Source organism: Aquarana catesbeiana, linkage group LG01 (genome assembly GCF_042186555.1).
Source record: "Aquarana catesbeiana isolate 2022-GZ linkage group LG01, ASM4218655v1, whole genome shotgun sequence".
Lineage (NCBI taxonomy): Eukaryota > Metazoa > Chordata > Amphibia > Anura > Ranidae > Aquarana > Aquarana catesbeiana.
Window position 1 is genome coordinate 571752979 of NC_133324.1, and position 24627 is coordinate 571777605.

The 24627-nt window shown below is 43.0% G+C and overlaps 1 protein-coding gene across 1 annotated transcript in view; it reads left to right on the forward strand.

The window, feature by feature from the left end:
- Positions 1-24627, forward strand: part of FRAS1 (Fraser extracellular matrix complex subunit 1) — an 830295-nt gene that overhangs the window by 628098 nt on the left and 177570 nt on the right. The window contains exons 34-39 of the mRNA XM_073597432.1: positions 1918-2055; positions 4908-4940; positions 6950-7081; positions 12782-12907; positions 13611-13858; positions 23712-23863. Of these exons, the coding sequence (XP_073453533.1) occupies positions 1918-2055; positions 4908-4940; positions 6950-7081; positions 12782-12907; positions 13611-13858; positions 23712-23863 (829 nt within the window). The remainder of the gene's footprint in view (positions 1-1917; positions 2056-4907; positions 4941-6949; positions 7082-12781; positions 12908-13610; positions 13859-23711; positions 23864-24627) is intronic.

Consider the following 24627-nt stretch of genomic DNA (forward strand, 5'->3'; position numbering starts at 1 on the left):
CAGATAATGCCCACAGGAAATGTTACTGAGATCAGGATTGAAATTAAGTGTTAAGAGAGACACTCTCAGTAACAGTAACATTTCCTGTGGGCTTTACCTGTGGCATCATAGCCATTCTGCTAGTTCCAGTGTCACAACAGCTCAAAGTGTATACTGGAGGTGCAGTCCCTGTTGTAATTTTACAAACAAAGCCTGGGGAATGCCCAGGAAAAAATTCCAAGCCTACTTACCACCAGCTTGCAGGCAACCAAATTGACCTGTCTAGCAGTATGCATTAAAAACAGGGGTTTAGTCCGCACGCATTTGCAAACGCATGCGTAAGCCACAGAGCCTCGTCTCCGCACCCTGATATCTGTGGTCCTAACACTAAAATATGAGTGTCCCCACAGTGGAGGCACATGCATTCTGATGGATAAATGGGGGCAGGTGAACTGAAGGGCAGCCCACCCCTTGTTAAAGGTACAGAAGCACACCAAACACCCAGCAGATAGCACTATGGCTGCAAAGGTGCTGGTGTGTTGCTGGACCAATACACACACCAAGGTGATCTAAAAAAACTTGCCACCACCCTCATTTATAGCTGGCTGTCGCAGTAAGCGGCATTGGAGGGCTACAAACAGATACAAACAAAGCCTGGGTAATGCCCAGGAAAAAATTCCAAGCCTATTTACCACCAGCTCGCAGACATCAAAATTGACCTGTCTAACAGTATGCGTTAAAAACAGGGGTTTAGTCTGTTGTAATTTTAGCAAGTCTTACTCTGACTAGCATTAGAATTCCTCCCTGTGACATGCCTGTTTTGCAGGGTGAATAAACTCTGTGTCATGTGACTATATCAAGTTATCAACGTTACCTCTAAATATAGGAAGCAGACCAAAAGAGATTATTCAGTGTATTGTAGTATGGGCTAATGCAGCGTACACACGGGCGGACTTTTTGACCGGACTGGTCTGACGGTCTTTCCGACGGACTTTCGGCGGACTTCCGAAGGACTTTCCCAATGAACGGACTTGCCTACACACGATCACACCAAAGTCCGATGGATTCGTACATGATGACGTACGACCGGACTAAAATAAGGAAGTTCATAGCCAGTAGCCAATAGCTGCCCTAGCATCGTTTTTTGTCCGTCGGACTAGCATACAGACGAGCGGACTTTTGGACTGGACTCGTGTCCGTCGGGAAAGATTTGAAACATGTTTCAAATCTAAAGTCTGGCAGATTTTTGACCGAAAAAGTCCGCTGCAGGTCCGATGGAGCCCACGCACGGTCGGATTGTCCGTCGGATTCGGTCAGTCGGACCAGTCTGGTTGAAAAGTCCGCCCGTGTGTACGCGGCATTAGGCTTCAAATATAATTAAAGTAAGAAAGGCGTAAGTAATGGTTGAAAGAGTTGCACTACATATATATTTCTTTTTTTAATTTGGGGGGGGGGGGCAAGGTAGATGATCTTGAAGCTTTATCCTCCTGTAATCATCAATGTGTCTGATTCCTGTCCTGAAAACAGCTATAATGACTTGTTTTAAAAATGGTGCATCATATGGACCAGTAAATATATTCGGACATAAAACCTACTCCGAAGTTTGTGTCTTTCCACTTCAAAGTGCAGATTTGTCTAAATATGTCTAAATGTTGACCTAAATCTTGGGTTCTTTCACTACTTGTGAGGCCTTTACACCAGCTATTCAAAGCTCCAGAGAAGCAATTTAAAATGAATTAGGCATACTGGCTAATTTAAAACAAATAAGGATTTTTCCTTTCAGAATGTGAAAACAGTCATATGCGGTAAATGATGACTTCTCCTTCCTTTTATTAGGGTATGAATTTTGGGAAAACACAGTCATAGTAAAATATTTAGATTTCGAGCTGAGAAAGTTTGGTTCAAAATGTTCACTTCTCATTCCTTTCAAATTTGAAGGTACCTTGGAGCACAAAGAGAGACCACGATCCCCCGTAATGTACTTTACACAATCTGACATAAATCAAGGAAATATTATGTACCGACCTCCAAGAGCAGCACCTCACATGAGAGAGATTATGGACTTTTCATTCACAGGTAAAATTACCTTTCTGTTAACCTATGAGGCATGTGAGTATTGTTTAGCATAATACAGCAGACTGTGATGAGTTTTGAATCTAGTACAATAAAACCAACAAGTTACTTGCAGGCATCACAAAGTTCACAGTCCGTGCCAAACTAGTGGTAGAATTAACCTTCTTCATCACAATTTACAGTCACAAAATTTGGGGTATTGGTAGTCATAAAAGAACATTTGTTTCCTGGTATTCACCAGTTTGTAACATGTTGTAAGTGGAGGGAAAACCATCTAATTTTCTATCACTGTTTACTAAAGTGATCAAACAACACTGGAGAGAGCTGCTCACGTACCTCCTACCATTTGAACATTACTATTTAAAGGGTTAGTTCACCTTTACAGAAAAAATATAAAGGTGATCTGACACCAAATTCCTTTCCCCCTCCAGGTCCCCGATGTACTTACCTCTAGAGTTGCTAATCTGTCAGCAGCCAGTCCAATAGTCCGGGGATCTGAAATTCCTGCTTTTCTCACTCTTCCCCGTGCAGGTCTCTGGGGATGGACCAGATCGATTCACTGTGATTGCGCTGGCCAATCAGAATTGATTCGGTCTGCCCTGGAAACGCTGCATGGAAAAGAGGGAGGAGAGAAGAGATTTCAAATCGCTGGACTGGCTGCGGGGCTGCTGACAGTTCAGCAGCCCTGGAGGTAAGTACAGCAGGGACCAGGGGGTGGGGAGGGTTTCCGGTGCTTGTTCGCCTTTACAGTTTTCTGTAAAGGTGAGCTAACACTTTAGGCATTTATATTGGGCATTGGTCTCCATGCAGATTCTTTATTTTATACTCAACACATACAAATGAAAAGATGGGGAGCTATTAAAATCCCAGTATAATAAATGTTTTTTTAAGTGAGTTGCTATTTCAAAGCCTAAATCATTACCTGTGTAGCCTTTAACCTCTTGCCGACCAGCTGCCGTCATTATACGGCGGCAGGTCGGCACGATCCCGCAAATCGTCATAGCTGTACGTCAGCCCTTTTAAATGCCTATAGCAGGCATGCACCCGCTGCACGGCAGGGGGGTCGATGCGCGTTGCCGGTGGTTGCGATGACCGCCGGCCACGTGCGATCACGGGCACAAGAGCCAGAACAGGGACATGTGTGTGTAAACACACAAATCCCTGTTAGGAGAGGAGAGACAGATCGTGTGTGCCTACTAGCTAGGAACAACGATATGTCTCCTCCTCTAGTCAGTTCCATCCCCTCACAGTTAGAAACACAAATGAAACACAAATGAGGGAACACATTTAATCCCTTGATTGCCCCCTATTGTTAACCCCTTCCCTGCCAGTGTCATTTATACAGTAATCAGTGCATTTTTTTAGCACTGATCCCAAAAAAGTGTCAAAAGTGTCCTATCTGTCCGCCACAATGTCGCAGTGCCGCTAAAAATCGCTGATCACCGCCATTACTAGTAAAAAAAAAATGCCATAAATCTATCCCATAGTTTGTAGACGCTATAACTTTTGTGCAAACTAATCAATATACGCTTATTGCGATTTTTTTTTTTTAACAAAAATATGTAGAAGAATATATATTGGCCAAAACTGATGAAGAAAATAGATTTTTAAAAACATTTTTGGGGATATTTATCACAGCAAAAAGTAAAAATATTGTTTTTTTTCAAAATTGTTGCTCTTTTTTTATTTATGACACAAAAAATAAAAACTGCAGAGGTAATCAAATACCACCAAAGGAAAGCTCTATTTGTCGGAAAAAAAGGTCGTCAATTTTGTTTGGGTACAGCATTGCACGACCGCGCAATTTTCAGTTAAAGCAACACAGTGCCGTATCGCAAAAAATGGCCTGGTCATTAAACAGACAAATCTTCAGGTCTGTAAGTGGTTAAAAAACCAAATCACTGAGAAGAGGTTGCCAGTGGTTGGAATTTAAATCACAATTTGAGTGCAGACTGATATCTGCCTTGAGTTCTTTAACCCCCCTGGCGGTATTCCCGAGTCTGGCTCGGGGTGGATTTGAGAACCAAAAGCAGTAACCCCGAGCCAGAGTCGGGATCGCATTGCAGGATCCAGGAAAAGCTTACTTACCTTGTCCCCTGGATCCTGCGATGTCTCCCCGCAGTGTTGTGAGCGGCTCGTCCCCCGCTCGATTCATCACAGAGCCAAGCTCTGTTCCCTGCGAGTGTTGCGACGTACAGGGACGGAGAACGGCGCCAAATTCAAAAAGTGAAACACACACAATACATACAGTATACAGTAATCTTACAGATTACATTACTGTATGAAATGATTTCACATCCCTTTTGTCCCTAGTGGTTTCTCCAGTGGCCTGCATGCAGTTTTAGATTATAAAAATTTTCTGTCTGGAAACTGGAGATTGTCCATAGCAACCAAAACCGTCCCTTTACATCAAAAGTGGTTTTAGACCAGCTAGAAAACAGCGATAATAAAGTAGAATCACTCGCAGAATTGAGCGATAGTGATTTGTGGGGAGAGCCGTCATCAAACACTGAAAAGTAATGACAGCGACAATTCTGCAACTGAGCAAATTTCAGTGGTTTTGATTTGATTACATTATTGAATAATTTTTATTATTATTATATTATTATTTGGTATAATTATTTATAGTTATTTATTATATTATAATTTATGATTTCGTGTTTCAAACTTTATCATACCCAAGATGTCTAATAGATTCTGGTTTGGACAGATTTAAATGAGTTATTCCTAAGAATTACAGGCCTACAATATAAAACGCCAAATTTCCATGGAAAATAATGGTACCGCTAATGGTAGCTTCTGTTTTCACTTCTGTTGTCAAGCTAAATCTAATGTGTGTATTTTGTATATTGTAGGACTCCCAGAGACTGTCAATTTCTTCTTCACAGGTAAATTGAACAGTGCAAAATTATTGAAATTAAGGGTCCTTTTACATTGGACTCATCAGTTCAGTCATGCTTTTTTGTTTATTAAAAAATGATAAATACTATTTCAGGTAATATCCATTTACATAAGTTTGCATATTTGTTTTCAGTTCAGTTTACATCCCTCTTTTACACATCTTTTTTTTAGTGTTTGTTTTCTCCCTTAAAACATACAAAACAGAATAAAGGTAAAGGGGCGACATCAGTTTACATCTGTTTATGTCCGCACCCCAAAAACAAATGAGGCAGATCTTTTCCTTTTTATTTTCTGCAAACATTAACTGACTCAAATGTAAGCAGATGTAAACAGACGTTCATCCGTTTACATCCACCATAACTGGTGGAAAAGGAGAGCCGTGGGATCACAGACAGCTTACATTACAATTGTCTCTGCTCTGCTAGTCACAGCCCTGCCTCCTCCTGACCTGCGCCTAAGATAGACAGCATGCATCCCAGCATTGGACCGGTGTTATGTCTATCACAGGCGCAGGCCAGGAGGAGGCGGGGCTGTGTCGAGCAGAACGGAGACAATTGTAATGTAAGCTGTAACAGCGTGGCTCTCCTCTTCCTCCATGCTCTCTTCGCCCTGGGGGGTGATCGCTGGGAGAACGGCTCCCAATCAACCCCGCCCACTGGCTGTGCTCCCCCCCCCCCCCCCCGCTCCCAGGCAGCCCAGCTTGCAAGCCCTCATTTTCCACTTGCAAAATGTGAGTAGGCGAGTGGAAAATTTGAGGGCTGCCTTACTTTACAACATAGTAATTTACCGGTCAACAAGAATGCAGGTGCTAACAACTTTTTGGCTTCATGTTAGTTCCAGGTCGATGACCCACTAACCAGTAAAATCAGGATAATGATGACAGCTCTGGAACATGCACCTTTATAAACCAGGTCATGGCAGCTCCCATATCTTTATCCACATAAGTTCTCTTTCAATCCAAAATATACAGAAATACATTACCTAGTTGTATGGGGTGATAAAATTAATATGGATCTAGTTTTGTCATGCCGGACTGTTCCTAGAAATAGATTGATATATGGGTACCCTCTCCCCTTTCACATCTACAGCATTTATATTCACTAAATGCTACAATTTTGGCAAATCAATTATACTTCTTTTACATCCTCACTTACTTTTTGTGGCATTCACAAAATTCAGAGACAAAAACCAGGCTTACAAATATAGTATCATAGTTATAAATACATTTACTGCCTGAAATGTATGCCTAGTCTCTGTTCAATACCAGTGACACTTTTTAAATGTCATATATTGAAATTTGTTATTGCTAGGAGCAGTGAAATAAAATATAAAAGAGAGAAGGAGGGAGGCGCACCTCAGTGCAATATTAAAAAGGTTTTTTAATAGCGCAAACATAAATGCACTTACAGGAATGAAGACATCATAGGCATATCTGTCATGTGTAGGGTCCTCCTTGAGGGGTGCCAGCAATCCAGTTTTCCCCAGCGATCAGCTGTGTTTTCACATGCACAGGATGCTGTTTCCAGAGCAGGAAGTGGAGGAGATTACAGCTGCCTGGCGTGGACCGCACGGGGGAAATGACGTCAATCGGTGGGTGGACCACAATGTGAGGAGGACAGGAGAGAAACAACAAAAACCTTTTTAATATTGCACTTAGGTGCGCCTCCCTCCTTCTCTCTTTTACATTGCTCACAGAGTACCTTGGATACACTCTGGGGATGGCCTGCACCTGAACCTTTTTAAAGCTTATATGGACAAATTCCAACCAAAAAGACAATATTTAGCTGAACTAAACTACAATACAGGCTCTCTCACTGCCATGCACTGGGTAACCCTTTCTTTTTAAATAAAATATAAAAAACATTGTTTTGCAGTGTTGACCAGAATGAATTACATTTTTTATGTTGTGATATTATAAATTAGGTAACGTGAGATAGACTGACATTTGTATTGCATATTAAATCTTTTGAGTGATGTTATGCATTCTTCCTTTCAGTTTCAGATGGAGAGTTTACTACAGCTGAGATGCCATTTACTATTCATTTGCTTTCAAATGATCAGCAACCTCCAGTGTTCCAGATCACTGCTCCTTTTCTTGAGGTCACGCAAGGAGGAAGAACTCCTATTGGTTAGAGACAAACATTTTCTTTCTAAATTCTATTACTTTTTACCAGATGTATGTTTAGCCTGACAGGGGAGATACAAATATATTAAGCCAGATAAACGTAAAAATCATAGCAAAAATTATTTCTTCTGCATGACAGACTCTTTGATAACTATAAAAAATTTAATAAAGTAAGTAAAAGGAAACGAAATTGGGACTGGCCATAGCATTCCCTTAGATCCAAGCTAGCATTTTCTATTGCAAGTTTGAAAATGAAAGCCATAATCTGATGTGTGTCTGCATTTCTTCCACACAGTTTTGTTCTCATTTCTTCCTTGAAGAAGTAAATTCACTTTGTGCATAATGCTGACTGGTGGCTGTCCCTGTTTTTTGTTAGGGTTGTTTTCTATTTAAATTTTTTATTCTTTGAATGCATGTATAGTTTTGGGATCAAAGATGCAGCCATACAATTGCATTTTGGCTATGACAACTCATTCTCAGCTATTGGTTAATATAAGTAAGTACAAGGTGTATTTTCAATACTTTGATAATACATAGTTGTTATTGTTATATGAGTAACAAAAGATCCCCTGTGCAGCTAAAAAAGAAGAGAAAAAAATAAGAAAATACTATTTGAGAGATATCACCAAGTTGTGATTCACACAATGGATATAACTAAAAATTAAATAAATAAGTGCAGTGGCCCCTAATAGCCAGACCTCTTTTCATCTCTAGAAAGAATGGGAGTTTCTGCATAACACAGTTCTAACACCCAGACATAAGTGAACACAAAATGCAGATAGTTGTCTATTGGTGTTTATTTACTAAAGGTAAATAGACTGTGCACTTTGCAAGTGCAGTTGCACTCTACAAAGTGCAGTTGCTCCAGAACTTACTAAGTGAGGGGAAGCTCTGCTGATCTCCATCATCCAATCATGTGAAAGAAAAATGCTGTTTTTTTTTTTTTATTTGTCTTGCATGTGATTGGGTATTTTTTGCAAAGTGAATCTTTGCCTCATTTACTAAGCTCTCGATAAACTGCGCTTTGCAGTGTGCAACTGCACTTGCAAAGTGCACAGTCTATTTACCTTTAGTAAATCAACCCCTTTGTGTCAGTGAACATGAGGCCCACTACCTACACCATTTGCCTTGCAGTAACCTCTGTTCCTCACAGACTGGAAGAGTGGCAATAAGTCTTCTGTATTTCCTCTCTCTTGAAACAATAGAATGGTTATTTTAAATCCTGTATACATGACAGTAAACAGTTATGGCTTGAAGATGGACGACATGCCAGAAATCTTTTTTTATATACTATAGGTAGGGCAGCATTCCTGCTAATCTGAAATTACTACATTTTATACTGGTAATGTAGGATGTTACAGCCTTATGCCGCGTACACACGATCGGGCTTTCCGATGGGAAATGTTCACTGTGAGCTTCTTGTCAGAAAGTCCGTCCGTGTGTATGCTCCATTTAACATTTGCTGTCAGAATTTCTGCACACAAACGTTTGAGAGCAGGTTCTCAAATTTTCCGACAACAAAACTTGTTGTCTGAAAGTCTGATCGTGTGTACACAAGTCCGTCACACAAAAATTCATGTATGCTCTGAATCAAGCAGAAGGAGCCGCACTGGCTATTGAACTTCCTTTTTCTCAGCTCATCGTACATGTTGTATGTCACCGTGTTCTCACGTTCGGAATTTTTGGTCAACATTTGTGTGACCGTGTCTATGCAAGACAAGTTTAAGCCAGCATCCTTCGGAAAAAAATCCACAGTTTTGTTGTCGGAAAATCTGATCGTGTGTACGGGGCATTAGAGAAAAAGAACTGTATGATTGCTGTAGAAATGCATAGAATATTAGCTTACCGGAAATTACAAAGAATTGGATTTTAACCAGGATTGCCATCACTGGAGTCTGTAGGCACACCACCTTTGCTGCTCAAAGCATCACCCCTCCTTTGGGATCATCTTATTGTCCTTAAACTGACTTGGAATATTGTTAAAATGTGTAGTTGAGCTTATTTTCAGGTGACTATATTTCTACTGATAGTGGAAAAAAAAAGTGGCCAATAACTATACAGGTCCAAATGTAATATTCCCCAGCACACGTTCCTGATAATAGCTGTAGTAATGCTGGGTGCTGTAATGACCACCGGCTGGGAACTGTAGCAGTGTAGAAATGTCATCAGCACACCAAGGTTTCCTCAGAAGGGTCCAAAGCTTTAATTACATGGTCACATGCAGGGGCGGACTGACAACACTCAGGGCCCCCGGACTAAATAAAACAAGGGCCCCCTGTCAGGCCCCGCCCATGACTCCACCCATGACCCCGCCCCTACATTTTGCACAAAGGACAACTTCTGCCTTTTTTTTAATGGGACCTAGAGGGGGGGTCACTCTCTAACAGTGTCCATTAGACAGTCTGTTAGAAACCGTCCCCTTCACGCCCCATTAAAGTCTACAAGAGAGTCTAATGGGACCTGGAGGAGGGTCTCTCCTTAACAGAGACCCTTTCAGTGTCCATTATAGAGTTTCTTAAAAAGAGTCCCCCCAGGTCCCATTAGAGACTACAAAGGGGTATAATGGGACCTGGAGGGGGGCCTCTTTCTAACAGAGTGTACAGTGAACACCTTCATTCCTTCTGGTCCTCACTGGACCCCCTCTTTGTGCCATGACTCTCACCCCTGACCCAACCATTTACAAGGTAGAAATTAAACTGTCACTGTGTAGTGCTCTTCTTGCCTTAACTATGGGTACTGTAGCTGTGGCTGGTTCCCGTGTCCTCTGTGGCTGGCTGGCACTCTGCTGTGGCTGGCTCTCTGCTGTGGCTGGCTGGCTCCCTGGTGTGGGTGGGTCACCGTGGGTGGCTGGCTGGCTCCCTGGTGTGGGTGGGTCACCGTGGGTGGCTGGCTGCCACCCTGGTCCTGCTGTGGGTGGGTTAACATGGGTGGTTGGCTGGTACCCTTGCCCTGCTGTGGGTGGGTCACTGGCATGGGTGGCCCCTGGCTCACACCCTGGCCCTGCTGTGGCTGGCTGGTGTATCCTCTCCTCTTTTGCCGTTCCAGGCACTGTTTGCCGAGGCGAGGGAGGGACTTGGAGGGAGGCAGCGGCCTTTGCCTTATCTGGGTCAGTAGAGCTAGGTTTGCAGTGGGCCCAGTGCGTGGAGGTGCCAAGCGTAATGATGATGCATGCGTGTGTACAGGCCTTCTCTGTGTCCATTTGAGAGTCTGTTGGAAAGAGCCCCCATCAGTGCACCTCATCAGTGCCCCTCAATGCAGTCTCACCAGTGCCCCTCAATGCAGTCTCACCAGTGCCCATCAATGCAGCCTTGACCAGAACCTATTAATGCAGCCTTAACCAGTGCCCATGATTGCAGCCTCACTGTGCCCATGATTGCAGTCTCACTGTGCCCATGAATGGAGCCTCACTGTGCCCATGAATGGAGCCTCACCGTGCCCATGAATGGAGCCTCACTATGCCCATGATTGGAGCCTCACTGTGCCCATGATGGAAGCCTCACTGTGCCCTTGATTGCAGCCTCTCTGTTCCAATGTTAGCAGCCTTGCTGTGCCCATGTTAATGGCCTTACTGTGCCCCTCAATGCAGCCTCACTGTGCCCATGATTTCAGCCTCACTGTGCCCATGAAATGCAGCCTCACTGTGACCATGAAATGCAGCCTCACTGTGACCATGAAATGCAGCCTCACCAGTGCCCACCAAATGCAGCCTCACTGTCCCCATCAATGCAGCCTCACCAATGCCCATCAAATGAAGTCTCACTGTGCCCATCAATAAATGCAGCCTGACTGTACCCATCAATAAATGCAGCCTGACTGTACTCATCAATAAATGCAGCCTGACTGTGCCCATCAAATGCAGCCTCACCAGTGCCTACCAAATGCAGCCTCACTGTCCCCATCAAATGCAGCCTCACCAGTGCCCATCAATAAATGCAGCCTGACTGTACCCATCAATAAATGCAGCCCGACTGTGACCATCAAATGCAGCCTGGCTGTGCCCGTCAAATGCAGCCTGGCTGTGCCCGTCAAATGCAGCCTGACTGTGCCCGTCAAATGCAGCCTGACTGTGCCTGTCAAATGCAGCCTGACTGTGCCCGTCAAATGCAGCCTCACTGTGCCTATCAGTGCAACCTCACTGTGCCCATGAAATGCAGCCTCACTGTGCCCATGAAATGCAGCCTCACTGTGCCCATGAAATGCAGCCTCACCAGTGCCCACCAAATGCAGCCTTACTGTGCCCATCAAATGCAGCCTCACCAGTGCCCATAAAATGCAGCCTCACTGTGCCCATCAATAAATGAGCCTGACTGTACCCATCAATAAATGCAGCCTGACTGTACTCATCAATAAATGCAGCCTGACTGTGCCCATCAAATGCAGCCTCCCCAGTGCCTACCAAATGCAGCCTCACTGTCCCCATCAAATGCAGCCTCACCAGTGCCCATCAAATGCAGCCTCACTTTGCCCATCAATAAATGCAGCCTGACTGTACCCATCAATAAATGCAGCCCGACTGTGCCCATCAAATGCAGCCTGGCTGTGCCCGTCAAATGCAGCCTGGCTGTGCCCATCAAATGCAGCCTGACTGTGCCTGTCAAATGCAGCCTGACTGTGCCCGTCAATTGCAGCCTCACTGTGCCTACCAATGCAGCCTCACTGTGCCCATTTCAGCTGCCTCACTGTGCGCATATTAGCAGCCTCGCTGTGCCCCTAAATGCAGCCTTACTATGGTGATGTTAGCAGCCTCACTGTGCCCATGTTAGCAGTCTCGCTGTGCCCATGTTAGCAGCCTCACTGTGCCCCTCAATGCAGTTTCACTGTGCCCCTCAATGCAGCCTCACTGTGCCCATGATTGCAGCCTCACTGTGCCCATGATTGTAGCCTCACTGTGTCCATCAATTGCAGCCTCACTGTGCCCATGAAATGCAGTCTCACCAGTGCCCATCAATAAATGCAGCCTGACTGTACCCGTCAAATGCAGCCTCACTGTGCCCATCAATGCAGCCTCACTGTGCCCATTAAATGGAGCCTCACTGTGCCCATCAATAAATGCAGCCTGACTGTGCCTGTCAAATGCAGCCTGACTGTGCCTGTCAAATGCAGCCTGACTGTGCCCGTCAAATGCAGCCTCACTGTGCCCATCAATGCAGCCTCACTGTGCCCATCAATGCAGCCCCACTGTGCCCATGTAAGCGGCCTCACTGTGCCCATGTTAGTGGCCTCACTGTGCCCATGTTAGCAGCTCTGACACCTGGCGGCCACTGTCATCTGATGATAGACGTCACACGTCTAGGCATTGGACCAGTATGACGTCTGTCAAAGGACAGGAGGCGGGACATCGGATGACAGCGGTCACCCGGGTAAGCGGGAGATCCCCGCTCTGTTTGATCCGGTGGCACTCGCCCTCCCCCACTACCTCCTGAGGCAGCACTGGGACCCAGGTGGGCCCTGAAAGATGGTCGCCGGGGGCCCGTGGGTGCCCTGAGAGTTCCAGTAGGTGGCGCTGGTGGGCCCCCTTCAGCGGGCGGGCCCTCGGACCACGGCCGAACTGGCTGACTGGACAGTCCACCCCTGGCCACACGGTACACATGCGGCAACGTATCAGAGTCACGCAGGGCCCCTTCATCAGGCAAGTGGTAGTAAACACAGCCCACATGAAAGGCTTTGTAGTAAAATGTCATTTAAAATTTTATTTTTGCACAGGAATGCAGCTAACAGTGAGTGACTCTGACACTGCTCCTGAAGATCTCTTGTATGAACTGGTGGAAACACCTCGCTATGGGGTTCTTTTGAAGTCTGAAGATGGTATACAAACCCCTATGAGTGCAGGTAGTCGGCAAAATATAATATATGACTACATTGCATGTTTTGTCTAGAATATATTGTAACACTATTTTCAGTTGTTTAACACTGTGCAATATTACGATATTATACATAATAATAGGGTAATAGGACTTTAGAAATCATTGTATAGATAGATTGTCCTACATTTGTGAGAAGACCACACAACTGCAGGACTGTTGGTGGCACATACAAGGTGAGATTGACTGGTTTCCCATACATCTGAGCTTAAATAATGTGCCATTACACTGCTGATAAGCAGCCATGCAAGGGTTAACTTGTAAAATCAGTCCTTCCCTAGTGCATTCAGTATTAGTAATGTAACTTACTAAATTAAGTAACAGAGCAAGACATTGGGGGTTATTTACCAAAGCAAGAGAGTGCAAAATCTGGCGCAGCTCTGCATGAAAAACAGCTTTCAGGTTATATTGCCAAAGCTTAATTGAACAAGGTGAGGTTAGACACTGATTGGCTACCATGCACAGCTTCACCAGATTCTAAGTGCACCACTTATAGTTAATCTCCCCCATTATTTATAGACCATTGAAAATACCACTTGGGATAAGGAGGGGCCTAACCTAGAGGATAGAAATGGTAGAACTAAGTGTAGGACTAAAACTATGTACTGCTCCATCTCATTACCACAAATATTTAGATGAAATTGCATATCATTTTAACAATCTCTTTTTAGGTGACACATTTACATACGAAGATATCAACAGAAACGCATTGCAGTATGTACATGATGGTTCTGGAACTACAGAAGACAGCATGGAGATAGCAGTCACTGATGGTATTACCTCCACCACAACTCTTGTGAAAATTGTCATATCACTGGCAAATGATAATGGTCCTCGTCTTGTTCCTGGTTGTTTGTTGTCCATCACTGTGGCTAGCAAAAGTTCTGCCATTATCACAAGGACAAACCTTGCTTATATGGTTAGTTTACTATTTTGTTTTTTATTCTACACGCATTTTGGGAAACAGTTTAATGTTATAAATAGAAAAATATAATACAGCCCTAAAAACTAACAATAAAACCTTAGTGCAAAATACATACTGTATCTGTGCTAAAAATACCCAAACATAAAATGCTGAGACATTAAATGAAAATAACGGAATTCAAATGTGCAAATACCATGCAACAATCACAATAACCAATTCATTTGAGTTCATAAAGTGTCCCAACATATAAAGTGCATAAACATTAGGTGAGTTAAAGGAACATGAAAAACAGTAACAATCTCTCAGTTCAGCAATTCAATTGAAAGTGCATATCCTGAGCAGCAATATGAAGTACAGATAGGCTCATAAAGTGTCCATTTTAAATTGGTGCTTCACACCATGGAAGAAGGTATTAACTCCCCCACCACAGTCACACTTCCCCATAGACAGAAACTTGCCGATCCAAAATGACTTCTTAATCTAATAAGTAGGTCTAAGCAGGCTTCTGTATGAGGCTTGAGGGTGAGGAAAAAGGAGTAGACAAATGCAGTTTATTTTGTTCCAAATCGAAATTCGGACGAAATTTTAGTTATTCGGAGATTTGGATTTATCAGAATTTCCTAATTATAATAGTAATGAATTCAAACAAATCCAAAATAACGAAACGTAATTTCATCTGAAATAACAAATTATCTGAATTGGAATTGATAACAAGTTTAAAATGTAAACATATTGCTTACTATTGCTGATTTCCTTCAAAGACTGTGTGTATTAGAGTTAAAAAATAGCCGCATTCCGAATTTTGAATTTCGAATAGAATAGAATAAAACAGAATACAGTAGAATAGAAAATAAAAGAATAGAATAGAAAATAAAAGAATAGAATAGAAAATAAAGGAATATAATGGAAAATATAAAAAAGTAACAGAATAGAAAAAAATAGAATAAATTAAAATAGAAAAGAATGGAATAGAATAAAATAGAAAGAATATATTCTAAATTAGAATTTCAAATAGAATAGAATAAAACAGAATACAATAGAATAGATTAGAAAATAAAAGAATAGAACAGAAAATAGAGGAAAATAATAGAATAGAACAAAATAGAATAAAATAGAATAGAAAAGATTAGAATAGAACTGAATAAAATAGAATATAGTTTTCTTCCAAAATTCTAAATTCGAGTTTCAAATATAATAGAATAAAATAGAAAGAATATATCTATCTTTTTGAAATTCTAATTTTGAGCAGAACAAAATAAAATAGAAAGAATATAGCCATCTTCCAAAATTCAAATTTTGAGTAGAATATAATAAAATAGAATACAACAGAATAGAAAAAAATAGAATAGAACAGAATAGAAAAAAATTGAATATGAATAGATTAGAATAGAATAACATAAAATAGAAAGAATCTAGTCGTCTTCCAAAATTCTAAATTCAAATAGAATAAAATAAATTAGAAAGAATGTAGCCATCTCCAAAAAATTGAATAGCCAAGGGAATAGAATAGAGTAAAACAGAATAGAATAGATAATAAAAGAATAGAATTAAAAAAAATTCACAATGAATTTGGATCAATTCAATATTTTTGATTCAAATACTTCAAATCCATTGGAAAAATTTAAATCCGGTAGAAAATGAATAAACAAAATAAATGAAACGTAACTAATTTTGTTAGGAATGCAACTCAACAAAATTATTAACTGAACGAATCGATCCGAATCGAAACAAATTTTTTGTTCTGCAAATGTCTAAGAAGGAGACCATCATAGTGCAACCAATTTAGAGTTAAAACAAAAGCCATTAAAATCGCTCACACAGCATTAATGTTCATCCAGTATTAAGATATGTCAACTCATTCTCTTTTAGGCTCGATTCACACCTATGCATGTTGCTTTTGAGCGTTTTTGGAGGGTTTTTTTTCATGCTTGCCACGTTTTTGAGCCGCGTTTTTGCCGCGTTTTTGCCGCGTTTTTGCCGCGATTTGCGTTTTGCGTTTTTTTTTTTTTTTTTTCATTTTTTTACAGTCTTAAAAAAAAATTACAAAAAAAAAAAATAAAAAAAAAAAAAAAAAAAAAAAAACGGCAAAAACGCACCAAAAACGCATCAAAAACGCTGCAAAAACGGTGCACTTGCGTTTTTGATGCTTGTCCATTGAAAACCATTACATGCAAAACGCTGCTTTTTGCATGAAAAAAGTCCCCGACCCTTTCCAAAAACGCAGAGATACAAAAAAGCATTGATGTGAACATGTTCCATAGGAACCCATGTTAAAAAATTCCCGTGCATTTCTGCAAAATGCAAAATGCATCAAAAAACGCGCTAGTGTGAATGGGGCCTTAGGCTGCAACTGCAATGGAGTTAATTTACTAAAACTGGAGAGTGCTAAATCTGATGCAGCTCTTCATAGAAACCAATTGACTTCCAGGTTTTTTTGTCAAAACTTAATTAACCAAGCTGAAATTAGAACCATGCAGTAAATCAACCCAATTCTGTGAAGTCGTCACAGTGCTATAGTTATGCCCAACTAGTTTTAGCACAGATGGACTTCCTCAGGCTCACCCCTCTTGAATGCTGTATTTTATGGCTCAGTGTGTAATTAAAAGAACATTGCTGACAGGCAAAAATTAGCTTTTACTGCAGAAGAGACAGAGTTTCAGTGATAAAACCTACCTGTCAGCATGTTGTTAAACAAAGGCCAAAAGTGGAATTAGCTGCTGATTATGTGGGCGCTCTGGGCAGAAATAGCGTTCCTGTCATAGCGTTTCTGCCTCAGCATTTCTGTCGTAGTGTTCTGCCCCAGCTTTTCTGTCGTAGCGTTCTGCCCCAGCATTTCTGTCGTAGCATTCGGCCCCAGCATTTCTGTCATAGCGTTCTGCCCAGCATTTCTGTCATAGCATTCAGCATTTCTGTCTTAGCGTTCTGCCCTAGCATTTCTGTCATAGCGTTCAGCATTTCTGTCTTAGCATTCTGCCCAGCATTTCTGTCATAGCGTTCAGCATTTCTGTCTTAGCGTTCTGCCCTAGCATTTCTGTCACAGCATTCAGCATTTCTGTCTTAGTGTTCTGCCCAGCATTTCTGTTATAGCGTTCAGCATTTCTGTCTTAGCGTTCTGCCCCAGCGTTTCTGTCATAGGTTTCTGCCCCAGAATTTTGGTCATAGCGTTCTGCCCCAGCATTTCTGTCATAGCGTTCAGCATTTCTGTCTTAGCGTTCTGCCCCAGCATTTCTGTCATAGCGTTCTGCCCCAGCATTTCAGTCATAGCGTTCTGCCCCAGCATTTCGGTCATAGCGTTCAGCATTTCTGTCTTAGCGTTCTGCCCCAGCATTTCTGTCATAGCGTTCTGCCGCAGCATTTCGGTCATAGCGTTCTGCCCCAGCATTTCTGTCATAGCGTTCAGCATTTCTATTTTGGCGTTCTGCCCTGCCATTTCTGTCATAGCGTCCAGCATTTCTGTCATAGCGTTCTGCCCCGGCATTTCTGTCATAGCATTCTGCCCCGGCATTTCTGTCATAGCTTTCTGCCCGGGCGTTTCTGTCATAGCATTCTGCCCCAGCATTTCTTTCTCAGCGTACAGTCTCTACATTTCTGTCATAGCATTTCTGCCACAGGGTTTCTGTCATAGGGTTTCTGTCATAGTGTTTCTGCCCCAGGGTTTCTGTCATAGTGTCTCTGCCCCAGGATTTCTGTCACAGCGTCTCTGCCCAGGATTTCTGTCATGGCGTTTTTCTGTCATGGCGTTTTTCTTTTAGTCATGGCGTTTTCTGTCATAGCATTTCTGTCATAGTGTTCTGCCTCAACTTTTCTGTCTCGGCATTCAGTCTCAGCATTTCTGTCATAGCGTTTCTGCCCCAGGATTCTGTCTTTGCATTTCTGCCTCAGCGTTTCAGTTTCAGCGTTCTATCATAGTGTTTCTGCTAAGGATTTCTGTTGTGGCATTTCTGCCTCAGCGTTTCTGCCCCAGGATTTCTGTCATTGCATTTCTGCCTCAGCGTTCTGTCATAGCGTTTCCGCCCCAGGGTTTCTGTTATAGCGTTTCTGCCCCAGGGTTTCTGTCATAGTGTTTCTGCCCCAGGGTTTCTGTCATAGCGTTTCTGCCCCAGGGTTTCTGTCATAGCGTCTCTGCCCCAGGATTTCTGTCACAGCATCTCTGCCCAGGATTTCTGTCATGGCGTTTTTTTTTATGGTCATGGCGTTTTCTGTCATAGCATTTTTGTCATAGTGTTCTTTCTCAACATTTCTGGCTCGACGTTCAGTCTCAACTTTTCTGTCTCGGCATTCAGTCTCAGCATTTCTGTCATAGCGTTTCTGCCCCGGGATTCTGTCTTTGCATTTCTGCCTCAGCGTTTCAGTCTCAGCGTTCTGTCATAGCGTTTCTGCTTAGGATTTCTGTCATGGCATTTCTGCCTCAGCGTTTCTGCCCCAGGATTTCTGTCATTGCATTTCTGCCTCAGCGTTCTGTCATAGCGTTTCTGCCCCAGGATTTCTGTCATGGCATTTCTGCCTCAGCGTTTCTGCCCCAGGATTTCTGTCATCGCATTTCTGCCTCAGCGTTCTGTCATAGCGTTCCTGCCCCAGTATTTCTGTCATGGCATTTCTGCCTCAGCATTTCTGCCCCAGGATTTCTGTCATTGCATTTCTGCCTCAGCGTTTCAGTCTCAGCGTTTCTGTCATTGCGTTTCTGCCCAGGGTTTCTGTCATGGCATTTCTGCCTCAGCGTTTCTGCCCCAGGATTTCTGTCATCACATTTCTGCCTCAGCGTTCTGTCATAGTGTTCCTGCCCCAGGATTTCTGTCATTGCATTTCTGCCTCAGCGTTTCAGTCTCAGCGTTTCTGTCATTGTATTTCTGCCCCAGGTTTTCTGTCATTACGTTTCTGCCTCAGCATTCGGTTTCAGCTTTCTGTCATAGCGTTGCTGTTCTTGCGTTTCTGCCCCAAGATTTCTGTCATAGCCTTTCTGCCTCAGCGTTCAGTCTCAGCATTTCTGTCATAGCGTTTCAGCCTCAGCGTCCAGTCTCAGCATTTCTGTCATAGCGTTTCAGCCTCAGCGTTTCTCAGAGGGGCATTGTTGTTCAGTCAGCTGTTTTCATCTTCGTTGGTTGTCATGTCTCATCGTTTCTTTGTTCATGTTTGTACCTGGGTCAGTTAGCTAGGGCTCACATGTCGTTTTTGTTAATGATTGTTGACCACAATCTTCTCGCCCGTATACCATATGTCATATGATGCACGTTCATTCACCATACCTGTACGACTACCCACAACGGTCTGTGAGTACACCAGCCCCGAGTTTTCAGTTAATTACCTGTCTCTGTGCTGCTGTGCTGTGCTTGGGTCGGAAGCAGTCGTCAATCTTCTTTCAGTTGATGTCCTGTTGCTTAGAGGCCCTGGTTACCGCCAGGGATTCATAGTCTCTCTCAGGGTGTGTGCTGAGCCATGTCCCCTTGACGGTCCTTAAGTGGTAGGTTGGGAAAACGTTGTCACGATTCTGGATTCCACTCTCGGCCCTGATCTCTTGTCTAGGATGTTGCCTGGAGAACTGCTCAGGGACGTCAGTCCAGTCATCTTTTCCGATTCCCAGCATGTTTCAGGTAGGGGGGCTTCAGTCACTTTGGGTATGACTGTATCATGCCATGGAACTTATTTCCCTGGGGTGGAGTCTGGCCCTCCTTCCTCGGTTCAGGATTCAGACTAGGTTGTCAGGTCACAGGCTGAAGCACGACCCTATCGAATCAGGTGGGACCTGTGTTCTGTGTCTGGCATGGTTTCTCCATGTTGACAGTGCTTATTGCCATAGTGCATGGGCCTCATCCGCCTACTCCATCACATCCTTCAGGTATTCAGCATTTTCAACACCTGCCAGTTGTCCTTTTGCACTCACCTTCGCACTTCCCCATACCAAGTATGGGTAGGCCAGGGGTTGGGGACTTTTCCCTGAGCACTTCACTGGTGTCCGTTTAAAGTTTGGATCTTCTCGGCCATCATTTTGCAGGGGCTCCTCGTCCCAGCCATTGCTCCCCTTCCCCCACGTATCCTCTCATTCACAAGCAGTTCATTCTCATGTCTGGGTTGTTGCTTCAGGCTCTATCCAATCTTTCATGGGACATTTAGTTGGGTTCTGGTTAGCTTTGCAGGTTCTATAGGGGGTTCCATCTCATCACCAAGTCAGGAGTCGGGGGGGGGTTTCTCCTGTCATAGCGGATGCTTATTGGATATATACTGTTGCCATCTGGGCGCGTGCTACTCCACTTGATGGATTGTTACCTTCCCTTCTTCACCTAAATTTGTGTCTTTTTGCCCTCTTTCAGGCATACTGACCAGCCAGGCCAAGGCACACCTCAGGCCTTGGTGCTTAGGAGTATCACTTTCTTTCACTTTCACTTTCACAGACTCTGACTACAAACTGTAGTTTTACATTCCAGCCAATAGATACATGCAGCCGCTCAGGGTTGTATACAAGCTGTGGTCACAATGCTTTGCAGCCGTGGCAAAAGTTGTATGCCCTGTGCTGTTCTGCAGGCAGTACCACAGCCAAATGTGTTTCATTTAGGTTAATAGAGCTGTGTCACAACTGCCAACCGCACACTTGGTGCAAGATTGCGGGGAAAGTATTTGCATACCCAATCCCCATTTGCCTGTCAAAAACAAAAAAGGGTGGAATTCAGTATCACTTTTGAATGCCTAGCAGTCACTACTCTACTGTACTCCGATCCATATTACTTTTCAAAGGTGCGGCAAATACTTCTGCTCATGCGAACAAGCCCTTTAAAAATCTTTTATCAACTACTCAGAATACAGGCTGTTTCATGAAACAATAAAAAATTGAACTATTTGCTATATCAACCAGCAACGTGCTTTGCTATTTTTATATTGTTGCTTAGAGAAAGAGAACTAACACTTCGTTGGTGTGATATCCCTGATTTACCTTGTCAGTTTTTTGGCTCTGTATCCAACTGTTCACAAAATAATCTGCAAAAGTTTTTGAGAGAGAAAAGAAAGCAGTGATAAACAACACAGTTGATGTTGGTTGATTTTTGGCCATTATTTATGACAGGCAAAAAATATGTTTGAAGCAAAGACCACAAAACCAGAATTAATTGAATCTGCTGATATTAGTAGTAGTAGTAATAGTGGTTTTGTATGCTTTGGAATGTGTTGGTTACATTAAAAGTGATATCATCATGGTTGACACTAAAAACACACCTTTATGTCTTTTTAAGCAGAAAATTGATTTAAAATGGTAATAAAAGCAGTAACATTATTTATTACATTATATCACCTCATCATTTCACTTTAACAAACACTCAATTGAGACATAGATGGCAATTACAATAATTGAGAAATATCTTAAAGCTGACTATACACATATTTCTTTTGTCCAGTTTGCTAACAGTGTAGGTGGATCAATCCCCCCTCCTAGGCTATTGGATTCTGACAGCCGCCAGTTCCTTGATTGTATATGCATCTGATTGGATGCAGGTGCTGTTTGGCTGACATTTTACCAACAAGCTCCTTTGACAAAAGTCAATTGAACAATTAACTTTTTTTTAATGGTGCAGTATTATGAGACCCCATACAAAGAAATTAAGCTTGTTCCTTATATGTTGACAACTGCTGGGATTGCAGACAGGCACAGAGCTTGTCTCAGCTCCATTGGCGGGTGATGCTCAACAATTTGGGGGGTGGGCGGCAATAATTCCGCGGGAGACGGACAGGATGGTGGCGATCCCCCCCACGGGAGGCGGACAGGAAGGTGGAGATCATCTGCCCCTACAGTAGACGGACAGGAAGGCGGCGGTCAGAGGCCTCCTTACCTTAGGAGGCAGATGACAAGGATCCGGGTAGGGCTGCTGCAACTCGCTCCAGCTACTCCTCACTCCGGGGACGTTGCTTCTCCTCCCAGTCGAACAGAAAGTGGGCTCTGAGACCCGATTGGCCGGGAGTCCTAAGACTCTCTAGCCAATCGGGTCTCAGGAACCGCTTCCTGATTGGAAGACAACAGTGAATATTAATTTGCTATTGTCACACAACTGGGTGGGCTCGTGGAGCAGTGCTCCCCTTTTTTGAAGTCAATTAGAGCCTCAGGCTCTAATCATGTGCTTAAAAAAAAAAAAAAAACCATTGAAAGCCATGCGTCCAGTGCCCTGCATGTAGATTAAGGTCCAGGCGCATGGACGGGCCACCACTGCTCAGCTCCCTAGAAGTCAATGAGGAAGGAAAAGAAGTCCCAGGAGCCGCACATCACACAAAACCCCTCATGTAAAGAGCAGAAGCTGCCTCAGCCTAGATTCCGTCCACGACACACCCTGACATGTGCCACGAACAGCCACCAATACTAGTGAAAGGCTGTATGTGCCTGTGCTTAGGTAAACATTGATTTATAGTACTTCCCCGCAAATGCAGAACACCCCATGTGCATGCAGGCACACTCAGATAAACGCCAATGCAAAAAAAATTGCGTTTACCCAAACATGGCCACATACAGCCATTCATTTGTATTGGTGGTTGTACATGGCACGTGTGGTTTCCCGGGTACCAGAAAGTACCAGGAATTTTATGCATCAGCACGCAGGAGCAGCTTTACATCTGTGTGCATGATACCCTAATCCACCGATTGTTGTGTGGCATTTTTTTTTCACAGAAACTTCTGCTTTGTGTATTTTCACAACCCTATGTTCAGGCTGAATTGTTGAAATGATTTGTGACTCATTTAGGACTAGATAACTGCAACCTGTAAACCTATTTGAACCTCAGTACAAAAGCATATTGTTGTCAAGCATGGAAGTTGCCTTCCAATGCTCTTGGATGGAATTGCTTTATCACTGTGTTCTAAGGCTGAATTTGCCCTTGAGCTGAGCATCTTTGGTCATTTTCTACGCTTTTTTTTTTTTTTTTTTTAGCAATTGTATGGGCATTGCTGTGGGCACTGAGGCTTGAACATTTTTTTTTTTCAAATAATTATTAGGAAAGCTAGTTACTAGAGAAAAGAAACAATGTAATATTATTATTATTATTATTATACAGGATTTATATAGCGCCAACAGTTTGCAGCGCTTTACAACATCGGGGAAGACAGTACAATTACAATACAATACAGGAGGGATCAGAGGGCCCTGCTCGTTAGAGCTTACAATCTTGAATTACATCCTTGCTAAATATTTGCACGTTTGCACATTTTCTGGCAATCCATTTGAAGTCTAATGCCAAAAATGTTTGAAGTTTGAAGCCTGTATCTCCCTGCTGCCCAACCTGTGGTTTAGGGGCTGCATGTGGCCCTTTGGTATATGATGTGCGACCCTCTGACCTTAGCAGTCTGCACTGAACATTGATTAGGGTAATCGCATTGATTTCTACTAGCTTAATGTAATGTTTCCAGTTTTGTATTGTCTTCTGCAGCATATCCCCACCCTAAAATGTAGCATGCCCACACTCTCTACCTCTGTCCTCTATGTCTGCAGTTTCTGACAGTCCTCTCAAGTATTACATATATTGAACATTATGTGTGACCCTTTGGTGATGTCAGGGGCCACACACAAGGTCCTCTTTAGCTCGTAAGTTGACAACCACTGCTGTAGCTCAGAAGAAACTTTTTCGAGCTACAAGCTTCAGGTGACTCTACACTCAGGTTTGAATAAGCACAATTGAAAACCATGGTATTTTGGATATTGAGTGTTTTGAAGCTTCGAGGTACAAAAAGCTTGGGTGTGAATGGAGCCACAAGTGCAAAGAATGGCCAGTATATAAGAAATATTTGTAGCAAAGAGTTCATTTGGTAAGAGCTAATAAGCATTTTTATACTTTTGTTTAATGAATGAAAACAGTGAAATGGAAATTGTTTGTTTCCAAACAGGATAAAAACTCTCAAGATTCCAAAATCCGAATCCAGTTGATTTCTCTTCCAATGTACGGTGTTCTTACAAAGGCCAAGTCGGGACAAGCAGCAGAGGAGCTCTCGGAGTTCTCCTTTTTTACCATGGAGGATATCAACAGCAGAAAGATCAAGTATGCTGTGTATTACACAGACAGTGCATGTGCATAATTAGTTCCAAAGTTCAGCTCAGCTGAAGTGCAACACTAGGCAGATAACTAAATTAACAGTTTTAATACATATATGTGAATTGTTTCTCCTGTCAAAAGATTTGTACAGTAATTTTTATCAGTCAGTCTAATGCCGCGTACACACGAGTGGACTTTCCAGCAGACTAGGTCAGACGGGATTAGTCCGGCGGACAATCCGATAGTGTGTGGGCTAGTCAGATAGCTTTTCGGGATAAAAATCCGACGAACCTAGAAATAGAACATGTTTCAAATCTGTCCGATGGACTTAAATTGTGAAAACTGTTCGTCTGTGTGCTGGTCCGACAGACCAAATATGACGCAAGGGAAGCTGTTGGCTACTAGCTATTGAACTTCCTTTTTTAGTACCGTTTACGTCATCACGTTCAAACCGAACGGACTTATGAACGGACTTAGTCCTAGCGTGTGTGGCCAAGTCCCTTGGTTCGGAAAGTCCGTCGGACCTAGTCAGAAAGTCCGTCGGAAAGACCGTCTGACCAAGTCCGCTCGTGTGTACGCGGCATAATAATTCACACATCCATACCACACCACACAGCCAGTCAGGTTCATATTTGCAACTTCTTGACTCATGTGTCTGGTTATTGGACAGTCGGACAGAAATGTGATGGTGCTGATTCCATGTCCAAGGAAAAGCCAGGTGATAAACAAATCTGCAAAACAGGACCAAGAAAAATCAATGTCACCTGACT